The sequence below is a fragment of the Paramormyrops kingsleyae genome, chromosome 12, assembly GCF_048594095.1.
Source record: "Paramormyrops kingsleyae isolate MSU_618 chromosome 12, PKINGS_0.4, whole genome shotgun sequence".
NCBI lineage: Eukaryota > Metazoa > Chordata > Actinopteri > Osteoglossiformes > Mormyridae > Paramormyrops > Paramormyrops kingsleyae.
The window spans coordinates 16,445,837-16,464,081 of record NC_132808.1 but is presented as its reverse complement, the minus strand read 5'-3'; the positions used below and the strand labels follow the sequence as shown (position 1 = coordinate 16,464,081).

General features: G+C 37.7%; 1 protein-coding gene across 1 annotated transcript; it reads right to left on the bottom strand.

The window, feature by feature from the left end:
* Positions 1 to 217: 217 nt before the first annotated feature.
* Positions 218 to 18,146, bottom strand: LOC111845319 (neuronal membrane glycoprotein M6-a-like). Its single transcript, XM_023814649.2, has 7 exons — positions 17,673 to 18,146; positions 7,799 to 7,991; positions 5,862 to 6,018; positions 5,140 to 5,287; positions 4,427 to 4,503; positions 3,295 to 3,360; positions 218 to 1,930 (listed from the first exon to the last, which is right to left on the bottom strand). Exons 1-7 carry the CDS (start codon positions 17,707 to 17,709, stop codon positions 1,778 to 1,780), a joined length of 831 nt encoding a protein of 276 aa, XP_023670417.1. The 5' UTR covers positions 17,710 to 18,146; the 3' UTR covers positions 218 to 1,777.
* Positions 18,147 to 18,245: the final 99 nt, after the last annotated feature.

Below are 18,245 nucleotides of genomic sequence, written 5' to 3'. Positions count from 1 at the left end.
TTCATCTCACTGGATCCTTTACTGGATAAGTAGCTATGGAAGATAGAGGTATACATACATACATACATCCATACATGAAATCTGTGTCTGCCTATTATGAATATTTTTGTAAGGCATTATAATGAAATGAATGAATGAATAAATCTTTGTTATATGGAATAAATAAGTGGGACAATAAGAAATAATTCCTTATTAATAATAGCAAGTACACATATACTTTATTTTGCAAGCAATTTATTTGTACATCAAAAACACAACATTGTCAGGCTCTTGGTATATCATGTATGTACAAATCAAATTTCCATGAAAAGCTGGCTACAAGACAGTCCATGTTAAAGTACAAAAGATGAATAAAGGAAGTAAAAATAACGACTTTGTAACACTATAATGACAGTTTTAAAAAGAAAGAAAACACTACACACTACACAATCACAAGTAAAAGACTACACTTTATTAATAATCAGTAAGAGGCTTTGTATAACACTGTTTGTGTATTAACTGCTTTACTGCACACATAATTTCAAGTAAAAATAAAAAAGAACATTTCAGTTCAGTAAAACAATTACCATTTAATGCATAACCATATCACAGATAACAACTATATTTTATATGCTTGTTTAAGGGCTTTCAAAACCAATACTGTATTACTAGCAACATAACAGAGTACTCATTTCTGAACTGAGTAGCATTGCACTCAACACCAAGATAGATTACAACAGTTGAACAAGTTCACAAAATCAGCTTTTGGAAACTGACCAAATGAGAATTTCCAGGCAGTAAATGACACAACACTGAGACACCATGATTAGGCAAAAAAAAATCCCAAACATCATGTGTTCAGTTTGTAATCAGCAATACCATTTGTGTAATGCCGTTATAGTAAACAGTTTTGTTCAAAAGTGGAATTCTCTTTAGCTGTTTGGTGATTGTTATTTGGTCGGCATGTTACCAAAACATTGACGTATGTAAATTTTTGGGAAAATATATAAGAGAAAAGACATTCCTTTGAACAGCACATACATTCAACAGCTAGAATATTTAATTGTTCCCATTATACAAAATAAAAAAAAATCTAGAATATTTAATCCGTTAAACCATTAAATTAAATTATTAAAAACTGTGCTTGTTGTGTTTATCAAAATGCAAATTTGGTCTGGCTCAATGAGAAAACCATGCAAAATGTTATTTTAATCCACGTCATGAAGAAATTTTGACAATGCCCCTGTGATTTCAAAAATGATTCTCATTACATTTCATTTTCTAACAAAAATATGTGTGTGTGTCTGTCTGTCTGTATTTGTGTTGTACTCTATATTTTATGCACTTTATAAAAATAAAATAAAATATAAAGCTAGTGTGACAATTATGGTGAAGAAGTAACTGTTTTAACCCAGAATTATCATTATGGATTTGAATGAATCATGAATGAGTGAATAAATAAACTATTTAATGGTCTCATTATATGTAAATAATCATAATTATTATACGATGTAATCTGAATATTTCAAATATTTTACATTATTTACGGATTGCTGACTTAACATAACATAGGGAGCCACATTATGAACTGATTTCCCTAAATAAATTTAAAAAAAAACAAGCATTAGCGACAAACAGAGGAAAAAACTCCAGTCCCAGGAGGAGGTACAGGGTTGTTATGAGCAATGCCACCAGAGGATACCTCACCACCTTGTTGCGACCTGTCCGTACACACAGCAGAAGTGAGCCTCCCCCCCCCCCTCCTCAGAAAGGGTGCAAAGCTGGACACGCGTGTGTTTTATGTGTAAGCATTCAGGCGCTCTTTGGAACGGGTGGAATGGATGTCATGCAGCTCCTGCTCCTCCTTGGACTTGATGTCCTCGTACTTCTGCATCTTGCATGCATCTTTCACGTAGGCCCAGTTAGACGAGAGAACCATCAAGTAGTGAATCTATTAAAAAAAACACATCGATATATATTATAGTGCATGGTAGATAAAACTAAGTTAACAATCATGAACAATTCATCGTTTGTTTTTTTTTTTGCCTTCTCTTTCCATTTTGAAAATGTAGTTTTCTAACATTACTGATGTTTTTTATAGGAGCCTACAGTATGTGTCTTCACGCGCTACCAGCAGGTGGAGCCCAAGAGCAAATGAAGTCTGCGGTCATAGGACCTAGTCTTTTTTGGTACACAAATATGCTTTGTGAGGCCATTACATGTATATATTTTTTTAAATTAATGTTTTATAATAGCATGTCCTCCTGGCAGCACAAATTTAAGTCTAAACTTACAGGTGTAAGACTTCCATTTAATCTTCAGTTATTGTATCTGCAATGTTAACAAGCTAGAACACATCGCATTATGGTTACAAAATATCGCCAATCAATTAACTGGACGATATTCTAGAATCTCAGTTTTATCATTGCTTTGGTAATGGTTTTAGTAGTAAACATAATCTCATTGCACTTGACGCCATTATCCTCCAGCATGCTGTCTTAGAAAATGGCCTCTCACGTTCACATTCTCAGTTCCTATGGCAACCATACTCCAAGCATTTGCAAAGCGCAAGTATCTCTCTGCAAATGAGATGTATGTCATGGTGTTGCGTTAGAATATCCGGAAGCATTCTTCTCCACCGAAATCAAAAGAGCCATTTACGTAATGCTATAGTATGTACACCAGACCTTACACTAGATGATGAGCAAAATGCTAGTTTTTACTAAAATAATTCTTCATGCAGAATAGATGTAGTTATTCTTCAGAGACTGTGCAGCTGTACTATAAGAGCAGTACTCATGCAATTTAAACTTGCAAGCTTTTGGTCATGCAGTAAAGTCAGTGGTTTCATAACATCACACCATTTGAATTTATGATTTCTGATTCATTACAATCAGAAATTTTGTTTTTGTAGCATATGCTCTAAATATTAATATTTACATTAATCAAGTGAAGGGTTATTCAACTATAACTGCAATGGTTTGTCATTGGTATTTATATAGTAGTATAATGCAATACATTATATATATATTAAATAAATATCATTTATTCATAAACAATACAATACTCATAGCATTTCTGTATAGATCACTCCATGGTAAACACTGGAGACACAGAAATTGAAAGATTTTGATTATAAGACAGTAACATTTCCTTTTGACTATTGGTACTGGCATTAACAAATGTCAGATTTTGTTAATGAACCCTCCGGTCTCTTTATCTTCCGAGGTATTTGAGAGTAGTCGCAGGGATGGATAGCTAATATGGTCTTTCAGCTAACAGCACGTTAACGTGAAATGGCTTTTGACCGCTCACCAAGGCGATCACCACGGCTCCGGCTCCCGCAAGAGCGCACACAAACAGGTGGAATGTCAGGTCCAGCTGAAAAGCATTGAAATCGTGATGAGGCTCAATAATATGGTGGAAAAACTGGCTATAATCAGGAGTTTCATTGATATGTACAAAAATAGAAAAAGCAGGTTACACACCAGAGCATGATTTACACGCCTAAGTAAATAGTTTAAATAGTTTCACTTACGGATGATTCCTACTATGAACTTTTTACCCTGTCATCATCAAATGTGTCCTAATATATGGCAAATTTAAAAGCTTTAAAAAAATGCAAATTAACTACTTTTCTTTTATCCTGAAGTCACAAAAAACACCTCATATAACATTTTCAAGATATATTTTTTCCATTGCATAATTAAATGCTAAACATTTTATTGTAAGAGTGCTGCTTTAGTAGATAATGGATTTAGAGGTTTTCTCTATGCCCACTGCATTGCTTTCCAATCTATTCGTCTGCTCTAATGCCCCTTTAAATAACAATATCTATCTTTATATGACATTATCCTCCAGGGAGTGATGCCATTTATGATGGCAAAGGAACACAATAAAGCTCAGTATCTTGAAATTTGAAATAATGGCAATGAGCTTCATTCCACCCTAGTGGGTAAAACTATAGAAAATTACAATAATCAAAATTTTAGTCCTGATCCCTCACTGAGGAATGCTTAACGTAAGCTCCATCGTGTTCTGTGCTTAACAGGATGGAGTTTTCCTCCAAATGAAAATTGTAAAATAACTTAAAAATGATACCGAGGTTCAATTAATTGTGATTTATAAAATTTCCATCTTTTAAAATATATTAAGTCTCTTTGATGGGGTCAGGGAAAGACACTGAACAGTAGGAAAGGCCTTGATATGTGCATTAAAATGCAAAGCTAGATTCCTCTTTTATTAAAACGGTTCAGTATAAATAGCATTAGCATTCATCAGCAGTTAGGAAATGAAGATGCTTGTGTGCTGTATGATAATGCCGTGTGGTTCGCACTTGTATGTATATGTATATGTATATGAGGTGGAACAGGAAAGTTGCCAAATGAATGAGATATATATTGAGATACAATGAGATATATATTGAAGTGCCATTCTTCGTACTAACCTCGTTCGATTCGCACATCTTGAAGAATTTCTCCGATCCAGAACACACTTTCTTTTCCTCTCTGATGTTTATCATTCCTGATGTTAAAAAAATCAAAGAACTGTAAATTCCTTAAAGTTTGGATAACTTCATAATTCTAAATATGTCAACACACACATTTCATTGGTGAAATTCAGGCACCTAAGCTAATATACATAAACTTGCTTTAAAATATTTGAAAATGTATAACAAAATACAAACCACAATGAAGAAATACGTCCAATCTAAATATACCTTGTCAAATCACTGTGCGACCAAGCTAATTCCTCTGAATTTTAGATAATTGTCTTTTTTTTGTCCGAAATTACTTTCTGTTTCAGTCGATTCATTTGTATGTGCGTAGGTATTTAACCTTTTAGCTAGGGAGAAGGAGCTGTAGCAGCCAATAATGTAATAACTACCGTTAATGAAATATTTGCCAATAACGTAATATTTTTTACATTCTTAATGTAGTAAAAGTCGATAATGTAATGACTTACCAATAATGTAATAACATTTCCAAATCAAAAACATTATTACTTGTTGCGCATAATGTAATAAGCTATTGCATTATTGGCCAGTTATTTCATTAACGGAAGTTACTGGCTGCTACAAAAGGCACCATTTTGTGTTTGATAGGTACTCTTAATTAAAAAGGAAAGGCGTGTAAAACATCCAAAGGCTACAAAACACACCAAACTGACGGAGATCTAAGCACAAGTTGTCAACGGCGGTCGTGTTCTGGCAGATATTCCAGACGTTGAAGTACATGAAGACTGGCAGTGACGTAAAGGCAGTCACTCCCAGCCAGGCCAGCATGAAGATATATGTCAGCATGATGAACTGTACAGGGGACACAGATACCGCGTCATCACACTCTAACACGTTTGTCTTCATTTTCATTAGGCCCACTGTAGGAGTACTAATTGCTAATTATGTATTATTTGTTTTATGTACAGTCGTTAATAGAAGCACCTTTCTTAACCTTTAATGTAAATTTTATGACTTTGTTAACACGACTAAGCAGACTGAGAATGCCACAGCTAATTTCCAGGCATGAATAAATACAGATGCTCCCCGGGTTACAATGGGGTTACGTTCCGATAAACCTATCATAATGCGCAAATATCGTACGGCGAAAATGCATTTTAATACAGTACACCTAACCTGACAAACATAATAGCCTAGCCTATCTTAAACATGCTTTAAACACTTACATTAACATACAGTTGGGCAAAATCATTAACAAAAAGCCTATTTTATAATAAAGTGTTGAATATGTCATGTAAGTTATTGAATAATCATACCCATCGTAAAGTTGAAATATCGTAAAACGGGCCATTGCGACCCGGGAAGCATCTGTATGGTTTTTATCGCCGAATAGCATTTTCACAGAGCCAGTTCCCGTTCCACCTACCAAGGCACTAACACAGCGCCCGCAGGTCGTGATCTTGAAGTCGCCGTACAGATCCCTGAGGGCCCCGGTAGTGAAGAAGCCCTCCACCATCAGCAGAATCCCGTACACGAAGAAGGCAGACGCGATACCGTAAATCACGTATTTTATTATGTCAATCCTGTAAAGGAGTTCAACAAATTAATGTTTACTACAGCATCAGAGGTGTCAATTTACAATTATTTATTTAAAAGGTACTGTTTTTCCAAAGAATAATTACAATAGAATACAATTTTTATGCATTTTCCACTTGATATTGGAAAGGGAATGGGTTCCCAATGTATAGTACCAGTCAAAAATCTGTGTACACCTGCTTGAGATTATAATAATTTTTCCTTTAAACTATTTACATTTGTCAATTAACAAGAATGGAAGGGTGTCTTATGGAATGAGTAATGAAAAATTTTGGGTCCAACTGCCATGCATTTGTAAGACGTAGAGTGGATATGGGCTTGAGTTGTGCATGTATGTTTTTCAAGGTAAAGCATGGAGGATTGCTTTGCTGGATGGCATAGTTGATCTTTACCAATTCCAAGGTAATCTTAAGCAGCTTAGCTCTAAGACCGCGGAGGCGTAGAGCTCCATCAGGATTACAGCTGATTGGCCAGTCCCTCAATATTCAATGACCCAAAACACAACAGACTGCATGTCAATGTGAGGAAACGGACGTATCCCTGGGGATTTGCCGTGACATGGGGAGAACATGCAAGCTCTACATGGTGCTACCTACTGAGCCATCCATATAAACTGGACAAAAGAGGAAATTAGCAAAAAACGGTGACCCACGGTTACCATTCATCTCTAGGAATGGTGTGCAGAAGAGGTGGGAAGTCATGCCAGGTGATCTCCTGCGGGAACGTGCTAAATGAAAACCCTGTAAAGTGTTTGTGAAGCAGTTCTCAAGGCACATGCTGGCTAATCCCAGTTTTAGTCATAATTTCCAGTTGTCCTGGAAAGCACCCTTTTGGTACTTGTGTCTGGTTTTGCGTATTACAATGTGTTTTAATCTTCCAGTGTTTACAGAAAAAATACCTTGTGTAAAATATAAAAATCTATTGCCCTTGTTGTGTATTTTATATTCTACTAAATAAAATAAGCATAAATTGCCTTAAAATACAGAATGTGAGATATACAAAATATCAAATGCACTGCACACAAAATCCATGAAAAAATTATAATTTTCTGATATCGATAACAAATCGTAATCAATATCTGCTGACTGTAAGATAACTGACAAGCAACTGGAGTTTTCAGCATATATGTGTGTGTGTGTGTGTGTGTGTGTGTGTGTGTGTGTGTGTGTGTAAATACAAGCGTGCTAAAGTAGAATGAAGTTATTATGGTAACATTGTACTTAAAGTTGTCATCTATAATGCATTATAGATACATTAATAATACATTATAATGGTTGGTATAAGAATTAACCTTAATTAAAGCATTACAACATCTTCCATTGACAATCACAAGGCATTATACTGTTGATTGTAGTACTTCAAAAGCTCCAATGAAGCACTCATGTATAATACATTATAGATACATAATTAAGGATGGTTTGTACTGATTATGAAGATATGTATAGCACATTATAGATGAGAGCTTCATACGGCAGTCATAATGCATAATAATCATGGCTATAACGTGTCACACGTCTTTATATATATTTATAGTCATGTTTCTGATGCTTCATAAATGCATTATGATGAGTTATGAGTGTGTTCATACTCTTACAGGCATGGCATTCATAGAAAGTGTTGCCAATATTATTTATAGGACCCATAAAAAAGATCGATCTTGCACAGCATAATATCTTGAGTTTGAAAAAATAGAAATAGGGGACATGATACTGTGAAGACAAACACCCAAGGATTCGAAAATGAAGTGAAGCAGCCTCAGATACTCACATGGCAAAGACATCCAAGGAGTCAATAGGGCCTCTAACGACTTCAAAGTAATTCTGCAGGATGGTGACGGTGCCAGAGAGCGCCTCATGGCCGCAGCCGCAGAAGAGCGCCACGCCGGCGTAGAGCAGGATGGTGGCGATCAGCGACGGATACGGGATGCCGCCCAAGCATTTGATGCAGCACTCAAAGCAGCCTAAAAAAATCAAGAGAGAATGATGGTCAATTATTCTCAGAGCGATAATTCACAGGAACAGTACGATTTCCCAGTAGAATGAAGATAATCACTGCTAGTGGTTTAATAGTGACTTTAACGATAATACAGTAATATCAGTAAATGGTTTTGCTCCTTAACAAAGCTGCACATAGAAAAAGCTACTGATAATGTGTTTGTTGGCGCTGCTAGTTAGCCGAACGTGCTAGCTAGCTTGTTGATGTACGTGTCATTTCACCAGATTTACATCAGATTAAAGATGGCAAAACTGGTAACATCCACTTTTATGGTTTTCACAATTATCACCCTTATTTTAATAAAGCACCACAAAGCCAAACATCTTCACTCCCCAAAATGCAAGACTATAGATTATTGAAAATGTCTTGTTATATTGTATTGTATTTATTGTCTGTCTAGACAGTTATATTGATCATCTTATGAGCCAATTCCGATGCCACGAGACACCAAACTTCAGCGTCAGTTTATTTATTTTGTTCCAGTGATTGTTGTTCTCTTGACTTGGAATCCCTGGAAGGATCATGCTTGTCATCATCAGATTAACAGCAACTACTGCAAAATTTTACAAAGAAAGGATTACAATATCAGTGCAAAATGTTTTGTGTATGTCAAGTGTAAAGCTACTGGTATATAATATTTTGGGCCCGAAATGGGGACCAGAGATATGTGAAGATGAGTGTTGCAGTCTCATCTAGCCAGAATAACCACTGACTGTGATATGCAATTCTTGGCTGGGTTACCAGACGATTAAGAAAGTGTTAAGAGGTGGAGTGGGTTTAAAGATGTAGAATAGATGACTCTGCTTTGTGTTTATTGTAATGTATCATGGCATTCTGATCAATACCTATTAGATAACAGGTACATGGGTGAATGAGGCTGGCAGTGTAGATGTTCACCGGTCACAGTAGACAGAGGTGCCCCTCCAAAGACAACTGCTGCAGGATGGTGGCACAAGAAGGAAAACTTGGATCCAACAGATATTCCTGTGTGTCTGAAGGCATGACAGACAAAAAGGGGAAGCAAAAAAGGGATGTAGAGACTCTAGGGTGGAAGCTGCTTAGATGATAGGAGCATTAGAAGCCTGAAGACATGAGCCAGGCTGGCAGGAGAAAAGAGCGACGGGGACCGAGTGAGGTTTTAGAGATTAACCTTGGCTGGCATGAAGAGGGGGGCAAGGAGATGAAGGAGGAGAACTTAGAAGTGGGTGAAAGGTGCAGGAAAAAGGGAGGAGGCTTTGGCACCTGGCCAAGAAACAAAGTCGCCTCAGCAGGGGTCATGGAAAAATCCGGACAGGGGGAGAACTAACGAAGCTCACAGGAAACGCTGCCGGAGGAAGAGCCGGCACAGGTGGACAGCTGGGCGAAACAGCGGGAGCCCGTCCCAGAACGGCTGAGGAAGGACTGACGTCCTCAGCGGGCGCGGCATGGGCATGGGAGGCAGCGGGCGGCGCGCCAGGGAGAGCCGAGAGGTAGATGTGAAAGGAGAAACAAGCATACCTTCCAACGGTGGGGGGGGGGGGGGAGGGGCGCCGTGGTCGCTGAGAAAATAGCGGGAGGCAGTGATGCAAACAATGCCGCTGATAGGGGACATCAAGGGGGGGCAGGAGGGACAACAAGAGGAATGTCACGAATGGCGGTTACAGGTAGAGGGGACATGAGGGGCTGCAGTCACAGTGGCAGGGAGTGCGGACACTGTGCACACGGACATGGCTTCTGTGAGTTTGCTGTGTGCCGTTGACTGCAAAGCGGCATTGGAATACTCCTCTCAAATATTTCTCATGAATGTCTTACAAACATATTTATTCACACTCTTTTCTCTTTTCCCCGAACTGATTTTAAAGCTGCTTACCCAGCCTGGTTCATTGTAATCCAGGGTTTTTTCTTATTCTTTTATTTTGTCCGCAGAATTTGGATTTACAGTCGGATAGATCCTGTATAAGAAACAAGTGTTTTCCTGTTGAATCACAATATACGTGCAAACCCTAAGAGGCTGACAGTGTGCTCAATGCACAATGAACATATGTACACATAGTCTGTTTCCTTTTTGTATCGGTACTATGATCTGGATTAAGAATGTCTGGTAGAGGGGCAGCTGCGTTTACTCCTTGTTTGCTCTCCCTTCTCGTTAGAGATAAGGCAGCTCGCAGCTGTTCAGCACTGTTCTTTCAGCTCTGCCGCTGCTTCTGGCAGAGCCTGACCGGAATGACAAGTACCTCTGTCATAGCTATAAGCGGAGCTGCATCCATTCATTCTGAGGCATCTGCATGAGCGCACAGATTACCTCTATCTGGAATCCCCCTGCATTTCCCTCCAAGCTGTCTGCAAACACCCAGATCAGGTTAATATGTCTGCACAGTTTATTACTATAATGTGTTTTCGTACCCAAATGGACCATCTCAGTCCAGAAGGGTCTCAGCCTAGATTTCTTTGCTTCGATGGATGTTGCTGATGGGGTTTCTGAACCAAAAACCTATAAAAGCATCACTGTAACAGACTGTATTTAAAAATGGTTTAATCCATCCATCAAATCCATCCATTCCTCCCACCCACCCACCCATCCATCCATCTTCTAACCTCTTATTCTGATCTGGATCTGGGGGGTCTGGCAGCACAGGGCATAAGGCCAGGATACACCCTGGATGGGATGCCAGTCCATCCCAGGGCACAAAACTCTGAAACTTCTGGAAATGTATGATAATATAAACCTCTGTAAAAATGCAGCAGAGTGATGAAATATACATTTTTACATAAAAATGAACAACAGTTATACTATAACCACACAACAGCTGAGCTACATAGATAGATAGATAGATAGATAGATAGATAGATAGATAGATAGATAGATAGATAGATTCACGCACATTTTGATGTTCCCTGGTCAGTATGAAAGATGATTTATTTGATTATTTGTATTTCAATGTGCATTTCAAATACTTTCATTATTTTTCTGTTAGACAAGTTGTATGCAAGTCACCATGTTCTGAAATAACTCCAAACACACATCATGCAGCACAGTTGGACACAAGCATAAAGTCGGGTATAATTTACTAGCAAATTATTTCAGCAACATTTCCATAATTTAATTATTGAAAATGAAAAATGGTGACTTGATTGAGGATACACTTGCATAATTCATGCATAATTCAGTGACAGAAGAGAATACTTAGAGGTACCAGTGTTTTAAATTATAACTGCATTTGCATTACCTTCCTTAAGAAAATCACTTCAGTGTTCCTAATGTATATTGTATAATCACGCAGCAACACACCATCTTGTCTACAGACTGCATGTGTGTACAGACTGCATGTGTCTACAGACTGCATGTGTGTACAGACTGCATGTCTAAAACGTGTCACAACAAGAAAGGGATCCTCAAGTTGCTTGTTTTCTTTTTCAAGTTTTTCTGATTTCATTATAGCAAAAGTGACATCTCTACATCAATTACATTGTTATTAGGGTTTATACATTGTTAATATTAAAGCTACATGCATGCATTACTACTCAATTGAAGTCTTATCTTAATGGAAGAACTGGAAAAGAGTGATAAAATGTGATTACAGGCTTAACCAGCAAATTAAAATAGTGAGCTATAATAACTGTGACTTAGCTATAATAACTGTGACTTAACCATAATAACTGACAAGCCTGAGATTTTGTTAGTTTTAGAAAAAAAAATTACACTCTGACCAACAGTCACGGTGAAACAGAATAAACTGTAATAAAAAGTAAGTAAATAAATAAATAATCTTTATAGAGGAACAGAAGGCTTCTCTCAGATTACAAAGACCCACCCCTGCCCCCCCTTTACCACTTCGACTGTCCATCTGTCGGCATAATGAACAATGAGAAAGAAATGGACTGGCCTTACTGTTAATCCACACAGTATCAAAAATAATGCTACCAGGCTAGCTAGTGTGTTCCGGGTCCTCTGCATGTCCTCCGCCCAATGGGGCGGGCCCAGAGCAGCTCGTCTCGCAGCTGACTATGTTACATCAAAAGTAATTTAAACATAAATATTTTGCAACATAAAATACATTTCCCTCAAATTCACTATATAAAGTTAAACATGTTGCAACATAAAACACATTTCCCTCAAATTCACTATATAAAGTTAAATGTTTTGCGACATAAAACACATTTCCCTCAAATTCACTATATAAAGTTAAACGTGTTGCGACATAAAAAAACATTTCCCTAAAATTCACTATATAAAGTTAAATGTTTTGCGACATAAAAAACATTTCCCTCAAATTCGCTATATAAAGTTAAACGTGTTGCGACATAAAACACATTTCCCTCAAATTCACTATATAAAGTTAAACGTGTTGCGACATAAAACACATTTCCCTCAAATTCACTATATAAAGTTAAATGTGTTGCAACATAAAACACATTTCCCTCAAATTCACTATATAAAGTTAAACGTGTTGTGACATAAAACACATTTCCCTCAAATTTACTACTGTATATAAAGTTAAATGTGTTGTGACATAAAACACATTTCCAACCATACAGTCACCTTTCAGATTTCAAACTCAACACCAACTATCTCTGCCTATTTAATGGACCACTTTGGTTGCTATGCCAACCGATGTGCAAATTCTGAGAATAGACTTGAGAACTTGAGTGTAGTGACCCAAATACTGTATGCCAACTGATGTAACAAGATAAATGTGAATGAGACACATTACAAGAATAAAGCTGTAATATGGGGACATTAGGAATTATATCTTAACAAGACCATAGTGTGAGATAAATATATACACCAATGATTGTACATATATTTCCAAACATCTCTCCAAACACTTTTGAAAAGATAAATATAGGATTTCATAGGATATGAAATTTCAGCAATAATGCTGCTTACATAACATAATATTTTGTTTCAAATATCAAATACAACATTCTAAAAACAGCTTACAATGCTTTAATACATAATATTATACCTTATTGATTATACTGGGACCTGCACTTCAATAAGGAGTAAGGCAGCCATAAAAATCAACACAAATCTTTTCTTTTCTATTAACGTAAAATAGCAACTGGGGACTATAGGAAGGAAAAAGAACTAGTAGTAGTAGTAATTATAATAATGTGATAGGATTATATGATTATTTTATTTGTTAGTACCAACCTACACCATGAAACATTACAGAAATTCTACAGGCATAAATACGGTCAGAATATATCACTTTCAATGATTCTTCAAAATTGCATCTCTTATATGTGAGAAAAATGAACGGGACTTCAAGGAAACACTATAAAACAGAAGCCTAAAGCAACCATCTGGAATCCAAAAAACTGGAAAAAAAACACTAGTTCCGTTGATTGTCTTTGCTTGTTTATTGCAACATGTTCCTAATCTGGATGGCTTAACCATTTTAACTTTCATGGTACTACTCTCCCCCAAAACTAAACTGCTAATTTATTAAAAGAATATTGTAAAACTCATTTAATTCCCCTGTACTATGAAAGATTCCAAGAAGGACCAGTGTATACCGTCTGAAATAGGGCTACAAAGACCCAGCCTTTGACACAGGCATGAAGGTGGTATTCACCAACTTCTAGAGATTGAGCTTTCCATGTAGTATCAGCAAGACACACCCCAAAATGGCTATGTGGATCCTTTTTTTGGACAGGCATTTCACTGCAGCCAGGAACTGAATGTCGAGTGGGATGGGCAATGTTGAGTTGGATGGGCAATGTTGAGCAGGAGGGGCAATATTGAGTAGGAGGCACAATGTGAGAGAGGTTTATAACTGTTATTATCTGATACCCTACCCCTTGTGATAAACCCCTCCTATTCGACACTACCCCTCCTACTCAACATTGCCCCTCCCACTCGACACTCGGCTCCCGGGTGCAGCGATATATATACATATATATATATATTTGGGCTCGTCCAACCACATGATGAAAGGTGAGTTTCAAGTACAGTGCCATTTGGGTAACAGACTTGAGCAGGAAAAAACTCAGATGGATTAACCTTTAGCTATGAAGACTGAATTGTGAACATGGGATTGGGAAGGTGCCTGCACTCCTGGGGTATAGTCGGACTTACCTCCATGCACACTGTGAGGTCTGGAACCATGCTCAAATGCAGAGATGTTCATAACCATACATATATATATATATATATATATATATATATATATATATATATATATATATATATACAGAGCACTCCAGACTAAATGAAAATTATCAATTTCATTGTTCTATCTTTTGATTCAAGGCTGAGTGTGTGGCCCAGGAGAAGTCAGGAACAAGCCAATCAAGTAATCATCACTTGGAGGTTAGTTGAATTTGGTGCACGAAGAGTCCTAATGGACTAGTTTTTTGGGAATGTCTGCTTGAAGCCTGTGTTGGTAGATTTCATGGCAAACTCACATCCAAAAAAACTCCTTTGCGTTGATGTGGGGACATTGATGCTGATGGGATCGCATTCAAGGCCTCAGTAATTGTAGAAGAAGCAAAGAGCTGTTGCCAGAAGACAGTCATGTCTGTCACGACAACAACCCTAGTAGATACCTGTAGTGATGGAAGCTGTCAAGATGATGAGGAAGGACTCCAGGGTAATGCTTACAAGGGGGTCTTCTGAGACAGCTAACTGGTACCAACAGATGAGAGAGACTGCAGTGAAGCCACTCAAAGAAGAGAAAATTTGTGCATCAGAGGACTGAAGATATTGTTGAGTACTGCGAAGAACCTTTTGAGGAATTCCTCAAAACCTAGTGAATGTTTATTCTCTCCTTCAGGCACTGTTGGAATGAGAGTCTATCACTGCAGCTCCAGAGATGTTGAAAGCATTGGATGTTGTTGGTGTGACGCGGTCGAGGCACCTCTCCAGTGCTGTACGGAATACAGGTAACATATCTCTGGACTATTTTTAAAAAAAGAAGGACCAGAGGGTGTGTTGCAAAAATATGGGATCGCACTTCCCAGCGTCCCAGGGAAGGCCTATTTCAGGATACTGAAGAAGGGATTTCACCAGATGGCTGAACCTATGATTCAGGAGATGGAATGCAGATTCTGGTCTGACCATGAAACAGAAGACCAACTCTTTCCCTGTGTACATCTGTGAAAGGGTTCATGGGAATATGCTAATGCAGTCTACATGCACTTTGTGGACATTTATGGATGTATGAGAATATGGCTTTTACTGTGGCAAGTGCTGTAGGAATATGGGGCACCGGCACCATTGCAGCATGCTATTTAGTTCCAGTATGAATGCATTGTGTCTGCATACTTCACACAAAATCGAAGCCATTCAGGGTAGGTGTTGGCCTCTGGCATGGATGCATGTTCTCTCCACTCCTATTTGTTTCTGTTATTTTCATGGAAAGGATTTCAAGGCACACTCATGGCTGGAAGGGCATCTGGTTTGGAGGGCTAAAAGTGACATCCCTGCTATTTGTAGATGATGTTTTGTTTTTGGTCTCGTCCAACCAGGAATCCCACCATGCACACGTACTCCAGCAATGGATTCACATGGCTGGGATGAAAATCAGCCCCTACAAACCCAAGGCCATGGTACTTAGAAAAAAAAAAGTAAATTGCCTCTTTCAGGAAGCTGGAGTCATAATCGGAAGCTTCTTTATCAGTCAATCAATGTCCCTGTCCTCACCTATGATCGTGAGCTGTCTGTAATGGCTAGAATAACAAGGCTGAGAGTATAAGTGGCCAAAATGAGGTTTCTGTGCAAGATTGCTGGACTCCGAAGAACGTCAAAATAGAGCCGCTCGTCCCTTAGATTGAGAGAAGTCAGCAGAGGTGGTTCAAGTATCTCGTAAGGATGCCCACCTGGGCGGCGCCCACCTGGGCGGCGCCCACCGGAGCTGTTCTGGATACCTCCCACTAGGTGGAGGATGCAGGGAGGAATCAAAACAAGCTACTGCTAGCTTGGATGCATTTCGGAATTCCCTCAGAACATGCTAAAGTCTGTGGCCATGGAACAGAGATCTTCTCTGACCTGCTTGGCATGACTCCACTGCCATCTTCAGCAGGAAAAGCAGTGAGATAATGATGATGAGGACCTGGAGCTTAAAAACTGCACGGGCATTTATGGTACAGTTTCAAATTCAAGCCTCAAGGCCAGATATTATATTATCATGGTATATATTATAACATTATACTTAAATTACTCATATTAGGTAAAGTTCAAAATTCATTGCAGTAAGCAAAATTTAAATGATATACTGCGATGATTAAATGAATAACAAGCATTTTTTGTCATTTTAAGCTCAAGCATATTAAGCTATTGGCTGTGAAAACACATGGCCGATTATTCAATACAATAAACATATATTAGTTTCCGAGGAAACATTTCATTTTATTAGTAGCATTTGCAATGTCTTATTTTATCCTGCCCCTATGCTTCTGCTCAGAATTCCACAAAACCCTTCACAATCACTCAGTATGCGTATGAAAGAATTACGGATATATATATATATACACACACACACACACACACACACATATATATATATACACACACACATATTTATATATATATATATATATATATATATGTGTGTGTGTGTGTGTGTGTGTGTGTGTGTGTATATATATATATATATATATATATATATAGAGAGAGAGAGAGAGAGAGAGAGAGAGAGAGAGAGAACAAACAGTCTACAGTGTAAGTGATACACTTAGGCAACACCAAGAAAACTTTTCAAGGTAAAATATATATATTTTAGTCTAATAAATTCTTTATACTGGCAATGGTAAACGTGAAATACTCGTACTGATTATTATACAGCTTACGTCATAAAAAAAGTCTTTAGTAATCACTGTCACATGGACAAAAATACCTCCACCAACTGCCCCGCCCCCCTGCAGAATAACACACACCCAGAAGTATTTTTTGCTTAATAACACCGCAACGTCAATTTAAGGTTGAAATTGTGGTGTTATGCGTTCCATCACGTTTCCAACCATATCTGACTTGAAGGCAAGATATTCTGGAAGTCAGCTGTGATTTATCATTTACGTGTAATCGTGATACAACCGCAGATCAGTACAAACGACAGATAAAACGGACGGTCTGTATCAACACCAGCGATTGTGTTAGGAAAATGAAAATGAAGAATCCTGGATATATATATATATATATATATATATATATAGTGGTATTACGCGTGGAAACATAGGCTATATGCATATTTTAATGTATATTCAAATTTATAATTGTCTGTATTATAAACGAAAAAGCCTGCTACGTAAAAAAAACGTTTTGCATTGCACACGAAAACCCTGCTCGAACGAACTAAATCGCAATTAAATATGATCTCTCCGAATTAAAACTGCATTATCAGTATATTAAAACCATACATTGTAACATCACATGAAAATGGAAAATAAATGAAGAATTAAGAAGTAAACATATTTTTATGGAACATTCGATCCCTGCCGATACTACTGAAATTCTTCTATTCCAATTTTCAACGCATGATTTGGCTATAAATACCGATATTTATATGATTGGTAATATGATTTTGATATTTCATCTCCTTTTATGGCATCCTTACAATGTTTATTGGCTTGAATATTTATTAGGATCACCCAAAAAATGTTTAAATTCAGAAATAAAATACCGTGCAATTAATTTATTTCAGTAAACAAGCTCGTATAACATTACCTTTGGATGTTTGTCCCTCATCCATGTCCTCTTCCATTCTGGCTTGTTTTGATTTACAGCTGATGCACAAATTTCAGCAAATCTGACAATTATAGCCTAATTGTATCTTCCTCTGTAAGCTTTGATCAGGACTGTCCCCAGATCGTAGTGTGTAGACCTACTCGTTCCCCGCGCCGCTCTCAGTCTGTCAACGGTGATTTCATTAAAATCACTCTTCTTCCATGAACGTGATCAGTTTTTCTTCTCAGTGCTGTCACAGTAAGTCACACTGAAAGGAACCCCAGCGAATCTGAAGGCAGATCGCTGTTGTTTGCACAAGACCAGAGCTTGTGCAGGATTTTTTTTTGTATCAATTTTAAAACGCTGAAATAAGGATTTCTGTTGCAGTGGATGCTTTGCACAAAAATCAGCTCTCTGCACTGAAAAAACAGAGGGGTGTATCTTAGAAAAAAGTGACCACAAAAACCTATTCCCCCTCTTTCTGCTATAATGGAAAAACCCAGCGGTCTAAACCTATGCTGTTTCTGATGCTTAAAAGTAACCCCAACAACAGACAATAAAAATATTTACAGA

What these genes read in the sequence shown, in the direction of transcription:
- LOC111845319 (XM_023814649.2), bottom strand. Translation starts at nt 17,709, where the DNA reads ATGGAAGAGGACATGGATGAGGGACAAACATCCAAAG. An exon ending in TCCTTGGATGTCTTTGCCAT is followed by an intron (nt 6,019 to 7,798) that starts GTGAGTATCTGA and finishes ACTCCTTTACAG; the next exon opens with GATTGACATAATAAAATACG. An exon ending in AGATGTGCGAATCGAACGAG is followed by an intron (nt 3,361 to 4,426) that starts GTTAGTACGAAG and finishes AATGCTTTTCAG; the next exon opens with CTGGACCTGACATTCCACCT.